Consider the following 11,469-nt stretch of genomic DNA (forward strand, 5'->3'; position numbering starts at 1 on the left):
TGGGCTCCAGCACATAACAGCATATTGCATTTAACAGTTCATTATTCGCAATACAGAAACATAATATAAGAATCTGAAAATATTATGAAAAATATGAAAGAAAAATAGAAAATATGTAGAAGATATGAGATTTACTTAGACATTTTGAGCCACACTCTCCATACCACTAGGTGGTGGTGTTGTGAACGTTTTTTTCCTCCCCCAACCGTTACTTAAATTTGAGAAGGAGAAGAAGAACGATCTTCTCGCGTGATTTCACTCAAAAATAACGCGGGACAGTCGGTTAAAACGTAAACAGTTTGCATTCAGCAGAAATGTCGCAATGGTTATTTACTTATAACATTAGCTAAAATAGCTTTATACCGTGTCTGGTTCTCTTTAGTTGGCAAACCTTAGTCGTGGTCTGACATATTTTCTGTGACTTCAGTTATTTTTTATAAAAGTAAAAGTTTCAAGGTCTGTTAGCTGGTTTTAGCTTGGCGAGCTAATGGATTTTACGGAGGACTTGTCTGCTCGGGTCCTAATCAACCAAATTCTGAACACAGAGCTTCCCAGGACTCCATTTACCCGAAGGTAAGGTCTCTTAAAGTGGGAAAATGTAATCTAACAATCTTTGTAGCATTTTGGTGTTGATTTTGCCATAAGTTTATCCTCGCTATCCTGCTAAAACACTCAGTTTAGAGTCTAGACTGATGTCAACTTCTCTGGCAGAATAAGACATCTAACATGGTGGCATTTTAAATAATATATATCATCACAGTTTTTATTTTTTTATTTTTTTGGATGGTTGCTTGATTTTAAGAAAAAAAATCCAGTCACAGTATGATTGTTTTATAATTGCAATGACTCTTGATTGCAATTAAGCCACTCTTTTGCTGCTCTTATATATTACCCCCGATCACAATATTTCTGTTGGTCATTAAATCCATTTCGGGTATAAAGATCAATGGCAGGAAAGCTGTCCTTTCCTATCCAGATACAATAGACAGGTGTAAAGCCTCCTTACAGGAACAAACCCTACTAAATATTGAATCTAAGCTGTCATTTGTATTTCTTTTAGCATATATTGTGATCATAACATTTAAATATCATAATCTCTGATATTTATTGTGATGATAATTAAAGGTACCTGGACATTATTAATATTCTATTACATAAATAAGTGTGAAAATATAACAGGATTTTAAGGTTGTTTGATGTATTAGTCTAATCATCATTAGACTTAACAACAGCAAAACTATGCAAACAAGAGCTTTATTTAGTATTGATATCATGCCAAATTAGAATTGTATCTGGATACGATGTCTCAGTATCAATTAGGGCTGCAAATGAGAATTATTTTGAAAATAGATTAATCTGTCGATTATTTTTTAGATTAATCGATTGATAATTGGATAGCCAAAGGTTCCTTAAAGAAGATATTTTATAAAATTAAACCAGGTGGAACTAGAACTATTCCACTTGAGGAGTTCTGGATAGAGCATATTGGCAGATGAAAAAGGTTTTATTTTTTTATCATAAATGCGAAATATTTATACAATTTTTTACAAGTTTGATATAGTTACTGTTCTAAATGGTTTGCTCTGTCAACCAAAGGCATGTTGAACAGTCTCTATATGCCTTTTAACAATTAATCGATTACTAAATTAGTTGATGATTATTTCAATAATCGATTAATCACGATTAACCGATTAATTGTTTCAGCCCTAGTATCTATACTTTTGAAATCCTAAGTATATTCATTATAAGCGTTTTTACATACTTTACCTAAGAAGAAGAGATAGACAGATAACAGGTTTTTTCAGATCAATGTTGATACTGTTTAGTCTAACAGATACTTGGTATGGGTTTATTGCTTTTTCTTCTGTCATTTACATAAAAAATGCCACAATGATAACAAATGTTACATGAATCACAAAAGGAAACCATTATTATCAAACAAAGTGTCAAACCAGGTCAGTCAGTCGATAATAAATAAATAAATAAATAAATAAATACTAATATCAGGCCAAAATATCAGCTGGCTGATGTATCCAAATAAATCAGCTGTTTTTTTTTTTTTTTTTGGTTTATAAGTGTACTGTGTTTGGATGTTAGTGAACCCCAGGCAAGTGGCAGCGCGCCCCGACGCAGCAGCAGGTTAAGGAAAGATGCTGAGCCCCAAACCCCGCAGAACATCCTGAGGCGCAGCCAAAAGCATAAGATCCGTGAGGTAACGGAATCACAAACTTTTTTTGTTGTTGTTTTTTTTCACAGCGGCTTTATATTTTTTAAACCTAAACCAAATCTGAACAATTTATTTTGTTTTAGAGTATAACCAGAAAATCCATGCCTTCTACTAAAAGAAGAACTTCCGTTGTGCTCAGAAAGAGAGCTTCTTCCACTGCCATGTTTTCCACTGATGGAGAAACTCCCAGGCATTTACTCATGAACATACTACAGACAGGTGTGTGCAACGATCTGCTCTGTTTTGTTTCCATTAAGGCTCCGTTTTTATATCCTTTTCATTCTGCCATGTTTCAGACCCTGTAAAATCCCCTGTTGTTCACGAAGAAGTGCCGCCTGCAGAGCCGCAGCCCCCTTCAGCTGACAATACAGTTACTACATCCCATTCTAGGTGAGCGACTTATATTTTGTGTGTGTTGCTTCCAAACACCTCTATATGCATTTAGGTCTTATAGCCAATATGGATGTATTTTTTTTTTTCTCCTCAGCGTTGAGCTGTCAGGACTGGATCTGTCTGATGTAACACTGGGGAACGAAGCAAGCTCCACGGAGGGTCTGAGCAGGAAGAGGCCACGTCGAAGCCTTAATGTTTCTGCTTTTGCAAAACGACTTAAAGACCAAAATGGTAAACTTCAAGCTTTTTCTGACTGGCTCCCTTCTTTTTCTGTAAAATATTCTAAAACCCACTAATGCAAGAACATTTTTTGTTTTAATTAAAATTCAGGAATGCATTCTAATAACTGTAATATAATGTTTGTTTCTTTCTGTTCATGCTTACAGAAGATAAAGCAGATAGTTCAATAGGGAGCCATTCATCAGTTTCTTTATCAAGGTAATCTTCATTGAATGGTGCAAATAACATGTATTTATTTGATTTAATTAGTTCTATTAATAATTTGTACTGTACATACATGCTGCATGCCCCATTTGTGTCTCAGCTTCAGCTCCCTGGATCTGAAAACACCCTTTGTTGAGGTTCATACTGAGAAGAGAGGCCTTCAGAGGCGTGCGTCTAACCGCAGGAAGATCACAGTGGAGGACTTTAATGCAGCTCTGGAGAAACAACAGATAGAAGGTGATTATATTTGGTCACCAAAGACTAAACTTAAACTGGCTAGGAATCAGGTTTCTGTTTAAGGACATTTTTTTTACCCTATGAGATGGTCATTGTTTCGTCACCTCAGATTTCTCAGCTTGAAGTTCAAATGTCTCCGGATTAAATTCATAGACTTTAATATATTTATCAGGGTTTTAGTCTATGGGTTAATGCAACCTTAAAGTCCTGCTGAGTAGGGAGTTAATTACATTTGCAATGTAATCGTTATTCTTATAAAATGCATTTTTCAAATCCCAGATGCTCAGTTTAAGCCACTTAACAGGTTTAATACACAAATTAAAGACTCAAATAATTTAAGAGTTATAATTTTCCTTCTTAGAAATTTCTCAAAAACTGTATTTCCTTCTTGTTTAGGCCACAGACTACAGAACCAGAATCTTGGCGATGACACTAATTTTGAGGGGATCACGTTGGGTCTGAGCAAACTCAGCGAACCTGATATCACAGAGGATATCATGAACTGTCACACAGCTCTGTATGACCATCAGGATGCAGCGACGTCTGGCATTTCAATCATTGCAACTCAGGATAAACCTACAGTCTTTGCTTCTCAGCTCCAAAGAGATTTACAGGAGGAGGAAGAGGAGCAGAGTGAGAAAGATGGGAAGGAATTAGTAAATATAATTGAGGAAGAAGATCCTGCCACAGACCCTGACGGGGATGAAGGTGTTTCTGACTCTCAGGACAAGGACTCTGCTGATAAAGCGGAACCAGAAGATGCTGAAGCTGAGGATCCACCCGATGGTGCTTGTGATTCTGCTCTTTTGTTTAAATCTGAGGAAAAGAAGGACGCAGCTGGTTCTCAGACATTTGATCTAGGTGATGAAGCTCAGTATGAGGAAGAGGCTGTTGCTGATCCTCATTCTGAAGATGATAAAGGCGGCTCTGAGTCAGAGCAAGACAAGGCTGAGGATGAACAGAAAAACCAATCTCAAACTGAAGAAGAAGCTGCAGCTCATTCTCAGGCCAAAGACTTTGAAGACGCTCAGTCAGAGCAAGGCGAGGCAGCAGTGGGGAGTCCAACTGAGGATGATGGTATGGATCAGTCTCAGACTGAGGAAGAGGCTGCAGTTGAATCTGGGTCTGAGAAAGAGGAAGCTCTAGTGAGTTCTCAAACAGGGGATGAGGCCAGGGATCGATCTCTGACGGAGGAAAAAGCCGGTCTTCCTGAGAACCAGGAGGCTCCTGCTGATTATTTGTCGGAACGCGTTGAAGGAGACCCTCAGTCTGAGCAAGACGAGGCTGCGGTGGGACCTCCGGCGGAAGAAGAAGGTATGGATCGATCTGAAACTGTGGAAAAAGCTGCTGTTCAATCTCAGACCTTTGACCTTGAGAATAAAGATGAAGAAATAGCAGCTGAATCTCAGCCTGAAGATACTGGAGCAGCTTCTCAGTCTGAGGAAGAGGAAGCTTTAGTGAGTTCTCAAACAGGGGATGAAGCCAGGGACAAATCTCTGACAGAGGAAGAGGCTGGTCTTCCTGAAAACGAAGAAGCTCCTGTTGGTCATCATTCTGAAGGCGTTGAAGGAGACCCTCAGTCTGAGCAAGACGAGGCTGCAGTTGGACCTTCGGTGGAAGAAAAAGGTATGGATCGATCTGAAACTATGGAAAAAGCTGCTGTTCAATCTCAGACCTTTGACCTTGAGGATAAAGATGAAGAAGTAGCAGCTGAACCTCAGCCTGAAGATACTGGAGCAGTTTCTCAGTCTGAGGAAGAGGAAGCTGCAGCTGGCTCTCAACCCGAGGGCGAAGGTGGATCAGAAACCCAAGCAGAGGAAGTCATGGTTAATAAATCCAGAAGTGATGTTCAAGAAGAGTTAGAGGATGATGGGGGTGTTGCAGTTAGTCAGACTGAAGAAGACTATCACAAGGATGAAAGAGAGCAGGAGAAAGAGTGGAGATCGGAGAATCTTGAGCACGATGTGAGGTACATCAGTCACAGGGCTTATCGCTCTGAGGGTAGACTCATTCCTCTCAAGCGAAGAGATGATCCGACTGAAGCTCCTGCTGCAGGTAAAGTTCTCTGTGGGAGTCTTTCTATACTGAATAATAGGAGGATAGATAGGATGAGTCTTCCTTTAAAACCATGTTCCTGGTGTTTTATTCCAGGTCGGTCTTACACCATGTCCAAAGGCCCCAGTGCTCTGGGTTTAAACAGCAGCACTGAAATGGGAAGCCAGTTCCAAAGTGGAATTTCAGATTGGCCTAAACCCTCGCTCCAAGATCAGGAGGACGACTCCGGAGCAGAAAAGGATCTGATGGGTGGAGAAAACACCTCAGCTCACCAGATTTGCCATGATGTTGAAGTCTGTGAGCAGCAGAGTGATCCCCCCGCAGAGGAAGTTCCTTCTGAGGATGCTGGAGAACAGGAAAAAGAGTGGGATGAGGAGGATGATGATGAAGGTTAGTGTTTGTCCTTTTAGTGTGTGATTTTTATATATATTTTGTTATTTATTTAGAAAGGAATAAATCACGTTTTGGGTTCTTTGATACCTAGAAGTCCCCACCAAGACACCAGCGTTTGTCAGAGAGAAGAGACACGTTTTTGTCAGCAATGCTCAAGCATCGCCTTCGGTTTTTAGAAAGGATAACAAAACGTAAATTCTACTTCTTTTTTTCTGCCGTGCTACTCTTTTCTACCAACATTAATTTTTTTTACATGCTAGAACAGGCTTACCCTATTCTCTTTTTGTTTGTTGCACTTTCAGAATTACAAGTGACACTTTACCTGCAGCTAAACCAAAGCAGGTTAAACGCAGGAAAAACGAACAATCCCGAAAGGAAACCGTCCTCCCTAAAAGCTACCTTATGAGTACCTTCAAACATTTTGCCAAAACAAGAGTCTCTGCAGATGTCTTCCCGGTCCTAAACGAGATGTAAGAAACACAGTTTATGTTTTTTTTTTTCCATCTATTCCATATATTCCATCTTTAAAAACAAAGAGCAAACACTGTCTTTACTTGTATAATTGCATATATTATGATCCATATCTTCTCTGTGGCAGAATGGATACATTTCTTACCCGTGCTGTTGAGGATCTGGAGGTATATGCAGCCCATGCAAAGAGAAAAACTATTGAGGTGGAAGATGTTAAACTTCTGTTGAGAAGGTACATTTGCTGTCCACCCTGTGGAGAAAGTGTCATTGTATATTTTCTGTTTAAAAGGGAGAATATTAATAACTCATAAAGCTGCATTAAGAAGATTATGATAAAGAAAAGCCTCTAGATGTTGTGATTTATTTTGGTTTAAGAAAAAAATTACCATTAAACTTACAAAATAACATTTCATTTGTTCCACAGTGTAGTTTATCATTCATGATTTAAAATAATTCAAATGTTTTTTTCGGTTTGAAAACTTTGAAAAACCCCTTAAGCATTTTTTTTATTTTTTTTTTAGAATATTCTTTTTGTTACAATTCACACACCCATCTGAATTGATCATGTAAATCATTATAGCATCTTTTTTTTTTTTTACAAAGTTTAACAGTTTCATTTACTTTTTCTGTATTTACCTGTGTTTTTTGTTTTTGTTGCATTGTACAGGCAGGGCCACATAAGTGACGAGGTGCCTGTGGAGGTACTCATTGAAAAGTATCTACGTATGGAACAGCGAAAGATTCTGATCCCCATCGCTACCAGTGGGAATGTTGTTATCCCGTAAAACCTCAGTTCCTCATTTAGTTTCCGTGTAAAGCAACAAAACATTCATAACAGAGCCTTGTACATGTGTTAATATTTCTCTAAATGTTTACTTCAATTATATAGTTCCTGTTTTTGTATTATATTGGATAGAGTTTGTAAATGTTTAAAGGTTGAAATAGTTTTGTCGATAGTTGTTAAGTGTTTTCACTGTATTATCTCTTCTCATAAAGAAAATAGGTTGCAATCAATTAATAAAGTTCTGTGTATGATATTTGTTTCATTTGAGGCCTTTGTACATTACCCATTAGTAACATTGTGACTTGTATAAGCAAATGTATTTTAGCAGAAATCTGTTTAAACTTGTTATATACGACCATTTTATATTTTAGCTGTCAAGTAAAATAAAGTTGGATGGAATATTTTGTAGCTTTAGCAGTTTAAAGAATGGTCGAAGCTTTTGTGAGGTTTTGTGAGAGAACTACTTTTGAGTTTTGACATGTTTCTCCTTTGTCCACTAGATGGCGCAAATGACTATGAAACCTGACTAGCCTAACAGGTGTTCATTTATTATGGGAACTAAAACCAAGCCTTACACCTTTAAAACAGTTTGTTTTATCTTAATGCACTTTGGAATCACACCAGGATTTGTTCCCCATTAAATTACTGGCCTCATTTCTATTAAGGAACATAATTTGCATTCATAAGGCGTTGCTGCTCAGAACAAAGACACTCATATTAATAATTGAACTTTATTAATCTCATATTGGAGAAATTAACCTCTGCATTTGACCCATCTCCTTTGGAGCAGTGGGCCGCCATTGTGCGGCGCCAGGTGTTATGCCGAGAAATGCATCCCCTCTCGCGGGAGCGCGCGTCGCTCTAAACTCTCGCTTATTGATGAGAAAACTGACTCAAATCTGACCGAAGAGGAAACTTTTAAAGATATTCTTTACATTATCACGATTCTTAACCATATAAGCCCTAAAACGGTGGATTTTATTTCGAAGATTATTTACAATAAATACGGTTTTACGACATACTAGTCGAACGTTTTTCAGTCTGTCTTTGATGAAAATGTTCTCCGCAGCAGGTTTAAAATCCCCCGATTTTTCTTTTAACACCATAGCTTAAAGTATGACAAATCAGAGGAACATTATATACAACATTTATTATCGCCCTTAACTATGGAGGACCAACTCTGCCATATTTAAAAATAAATACAGAAATAAATAAATGCTCAATAAATATGTAAGCATACAATTAATTGCCAACAAAAATACAATAAACAAATAAATGTAAGTAGAAAATAAATTATACAGTGAGACATAAATGTATATAACTAGCTTCTTTATTTATTTGCCTTTGTAATATTTACCTTATTTTTTTTTGTCCTTTACAATCTTCAACTTAATTATTTAATTACTTATACTTAAGTATTTATTTATGTGCATGTTATAATATTTTTTTCTGTTTTATTCTTCCTTTGTATTTTTTTACCTTAGTTATTTCTTCGCCGCTGTTTATTTCTGTCTGCCCTTTTTACATTTCTGCCTGTTGTATTTACATTTCTGTATGCATTTCTGTCTCATTATGCAAATGAGGAGGGGGTTATTTTCTAAATGATTTGTGCCACATAAACGGTTTCAGATTTTAAGTCATAACCACAAACTTTTGCACCTTTTTATTAGTTTAGTGATTAAACAGTATAAACAGTCCAGCTCTCTGACTCTAGTACATTTGGTGATACACACAATGTGGAAAAACAAGAACAGAAAGGCTCCACCTCAAACTACAGAAAGCCGTGGAGCTAAAAGATCAAAGGACTAGACTGACAGATAACAAACATTAAATAGGTTTATAAATCAGCCAAATTGGCTACATTCTATTGAAAAGAAACAGGCAAAAACTAAATCCTAAACATCAATGTGGCCATGTTAACTGCTTGAAATATATTTGTGATGCTCTAAAAATAAAATGCAGAATTTTTTGAGACTTGTTCATTTGACAAACTTGTTGAGTCTGCCTTCCTCCTTGTTACGCTTCAATCCTCTAGAGTTTTGCTTCCTTCCAGTAGCATCTGCAATCAAAATGTATTTCTATAAATGTTTGGAAATCCTACATGTTACAAAAATGTGTGTATGTGTATATATATACACATTTTGTCACCTTTGTCTGTTGTATGGTTCTCTTCAAAACCCTGATTTCTTCTTTGTAGTTGCTTTCCAGCACTTCCTTCCTGCAAGCTAGACTCTTTTTCCTTATTTCAAATTCCTCTTGCTGTTCATCCATTTTTTTCAGCAGATCCTGTTTCTCCCTTTCTAGGTCTTCAACCTACAAATGTGAAAGACACAGTAGGAAGTCCACAGCTATCAGTTGCATCTGGAAACAAAGAGTTCTCTCTGCTGGATTTTTAACGAAAATCCAATAACATAGTTTAAGCTAGAAAGGGTTGAAATTATTAAATGCGGCTTATTAACAAGAAAAAAAAAGTTTTATTCATTGTAATAAATTATATACTGATGCCCTTACCCTTTTATTTAAATCCACTGTTGCATTTTCAGTTTGTAGCGCCTTTCCGCTGCCAAAAAGAATGCTGCTTTCAACCATCTTCTGGTAGGTTTGGATGGTCATTTGACTCTCGTCTTTGACTCTCAGCAGAAGCAGACCCACCTCAGCACAGGTTATGGTGCTCTGCCTGATTATTTCATCTAATGAAGATAGAAATTAATGCATTGTCAAAGTTATAAGTGATCCAGTCTTGTGTAATTTTGACAAATATGGTCATGTAGATAAAAAATGTAGTAGAAATCCTAGGTTTGAATCTACATACAACATTTACATGAATTTCATATGTTTGTCCCATTTAATTTTTAAAGTGATTGTTCCAGGTGGAAAAAATTACACATTTTTTTCCATTTCAGTTTAAAATACACTAATACATCTCCAGAAATATTTGAATAAACAATCCTTTCCAAGAGTCAGAGAAACTATGTTCTGTCTGTAGATGTTCCCAAGCTTTTTACTGATTATCTTGGGTTCTTTAGNGAATTTCTTGAGACTTGTTCATTTGACAAACTTGTTGAGTCTGCCTTCCTCCTTGTTACGCTTCAATCCTCTGGAGTATTGCTTCCTTCCAGTAGCATCTGCAATCAAAATGTATTTCTATAAATGTTTGGAAATCCTACATGTCACAAAAATGTGTGTATGTGTATATATATATACATTTTGTCACCTTTAACTGTTGTATGGTTCTCTTCAAAACCTTGATTTCTTCTTGGTAGTTGCTTTCCAGCACTTCCATCCTGTGAGTTTCACTCTTTATCCATACATCATTTTCCTCTTGCTGTTCATCCATTTTTTTCAGCAGATCCTGTTTCTCCCTTTCTAGATCTTCAACCTACAAATGTGAAAGACACAGTAGGAAGTCCACAGTTACCAGTTGCATCCGGAAACAAAGAGTGCTCTCTGCTGGATTTTTAACTAAAATCCAATAACATAGTTTAAGCTAGAAAGGGTTGAAATTATTAACAAAAAAAAAAAAGTTTTATTCATTGTAATAAATTATATACTGATGTCCTTACCCTTTTATTTAAATCCACTGTTTCAATTTCAGATTGTAGCGCCTTTCTGCTGCCATAAAGAATGCTGCTTTCAATCATCTTCTGGTGGGTTTTGATGGTCATTTGACTCTCGTCTCTGACTCTCAGCAGAAGCAGACCCATCTCAGCACAGGTTATGGTGGTCTGCCTGATTAATTCATCTAATGGTGACAGAAATGAATGCATTGTCAAAGTTATAAGTGAACCAGTCTTGTGTAATTTTGACAAATATGGTCATGTAGATAAAAAAAATGTAGTAGAAATCCTAGGTTTGAATCTACATACAACATTTACGGTACATGAATTTCATATATTTGTCCCATTTAATTTTTAAAGTGATTGTTCCAGGTGGAAAAAATTACACATTTTTTCCATTTCAGTTTAAAATACACTAATACATCTCCAGAAATATTTGAATAAACAATCCTTTCCAAGAGTCAGAGAAACTATGTTCTGTCTGTAGATATTCCCGAGCTTTTCACTGATTATCTTTGGTGCTTTAGCTACTTTTCCAGGCATTGTTAATCTAAATTAAAATAGTTTGTACAGTTAGGCACAGACCCAGCTTTTTATCATAGCCTATAACAATTAACCAAATGGTCGGCTTCGGTCAGACACATCTATTCCTTGCTTCCCGCTTGCTTATATTTTCTTACTTTTTTAGAATTTTGGGAAACAGGCCGAGTCTAATGAAAATAACCACACTGGTAGCTGGTGTGGTGGGATGGTGTTCCACCAGGCCCACTCTGTGCACCAAGTGTAGCAAGAAGCAAGCTGTTGATTGGTGGGCAGGACAGGTGGCCTTATAGCTGAGCAGGCCTCTACAAGTTGCATCTGTCTTTGTTTTACCTACATGTCAGCTGCCTAAGTGGCTGGTGTGCTTG

At 37.0% G+C, this 11,469-nt stretch overlaps 2 protein-coding genes across 3 annotated transcripts; one reads left to right on the plus strand and one right to left on the minus strand.

Annotated features, from left to right (window-relative positions):
- The first annotated feature begins 187 nt into the window (after positions 1-187).
- LOC107085594 (glutamic acid-rich protein-like) lies at positions 188-7,378 on the plus strand. Of its 2 annotated transcripts, none has more exons than XM_015376025.1 (13): positions 188-573; positions 2,098-2,212; positions 2,311-2,446; positions 2,524-2,617; positions 2,715-2,851; positions 3,007-3,058; positions 3,165-3,301; positions 3,698-5,356; positions 5,453-5,746; positions 5,844-5,940; positions 6,052-6,219; positions 6,348-6,452; positions 6,888-7,378. In XM_015376025.1, the coding sequence occupies exons 1-13, from the start codon at positions 488-490 to the stop codon at positions 7,003-7,005; spliced, it is 3,198 nt and encodes a 1,065-aa protein (XP_015231511.1). In that variant the 5' UTR covers positions 188-487; the 3' UTR covers positions 7,006-7,378. The 2 variants fall into 2 exon arrangements, with proteins under 2 accessions (XP_015231511.1, XP_015231510.1); XM_015376024.1 differs by having other exon boundaries at positions 223-573; positions 5,841-5,940; positions 6,888-7,376.
- A 2,653-nt stretch (positions 7,379-10,031) lies between these two features.
- LOC107085574 (axonemal dynein light intermediate polypeptide 1-like) lies at positions 10,032-10,813 on the minus strand. Its single transcript, XM_015375969.1, has 3 exons — positions 10,568-10,813; positions 10,219-10,383; positions 10,032-10,129 (listed from the first exon to the last, which is right to left on the minus strand). The coding sequence occupies exons 1-3, from the start codon at positions 10,769-10,771 to the stop codon at positions 10,094-10,096; spliced, it is 405 nt and encodes a 134-aa protein (XP_015231455.1). The 5' UTR covers positions 10,772-10,813; the 3' UTR covers positions 10,032-10,093.
- Between the last annotated feature and the right edge of the window lie 656 nt (positions 10,814-11,469).

This window comes from Cyprinodon variegatus, unplaced genomic scaffold (assembly GCF_000732505.1).
Source record: "Cyprinodon variegatus isolate N-32 unplaced genomic scaffold, C_variegatus-1.0 Scaffold128, whole genome shotgun sequence".
Classification (NCBI taxonomy): Eukaryota; Metazoa; Chordata; class Actinopteri; order Cyprinodontiformes; family Cyprinodontidae; genus Cyprinodon; species Cyprinodon variegatus.

Bases quoted from the DNA above. Each gene is read 5' to 3' on its own strand.
- LOC107085574 (XM_015375969.1), bottom strand. From the start codon at position 10,771: ATGCATTCATTTCTGTCACCATTAGATGAATTAATCAGGCAGACCACC. The intron at 10,384-10,567 runs GTAAGGACATCA...TCACATTTGTAG, and splicing joins CAGTGGATTTAAATAAAAGG to GTTGAAGATCTAGAAAGGGA. The intron at 10,130-10,218 runs GTGACAAAATGT...TTTTGATTGCAG, and splicing joins GAACCATACAACAGTTAAAG to ATGCTACTGGAAGGAAGCAA.
- LOC107085594 (XM_015376024.1), top strand. From the start codon at position 488: ATGGATTTTACGGAGGACTTGTCTGCTCGGGTCCTAATCAACCAAATT. The intron at 2,213-2,310 runs GTAACGGAATCA...ATTTTGTTTTAG, and splicing joins AAAAGCATAAGATCCGTGAG to AGTATAACCAGAAAATCCAT. The intron at 6,453-6,887 runs GTACATTTGCTG...TGCATTGTACAG, and splicing joins GTTAAACTTCTGTTGAGAAG to GCAGGGCCACATAAGTGACG.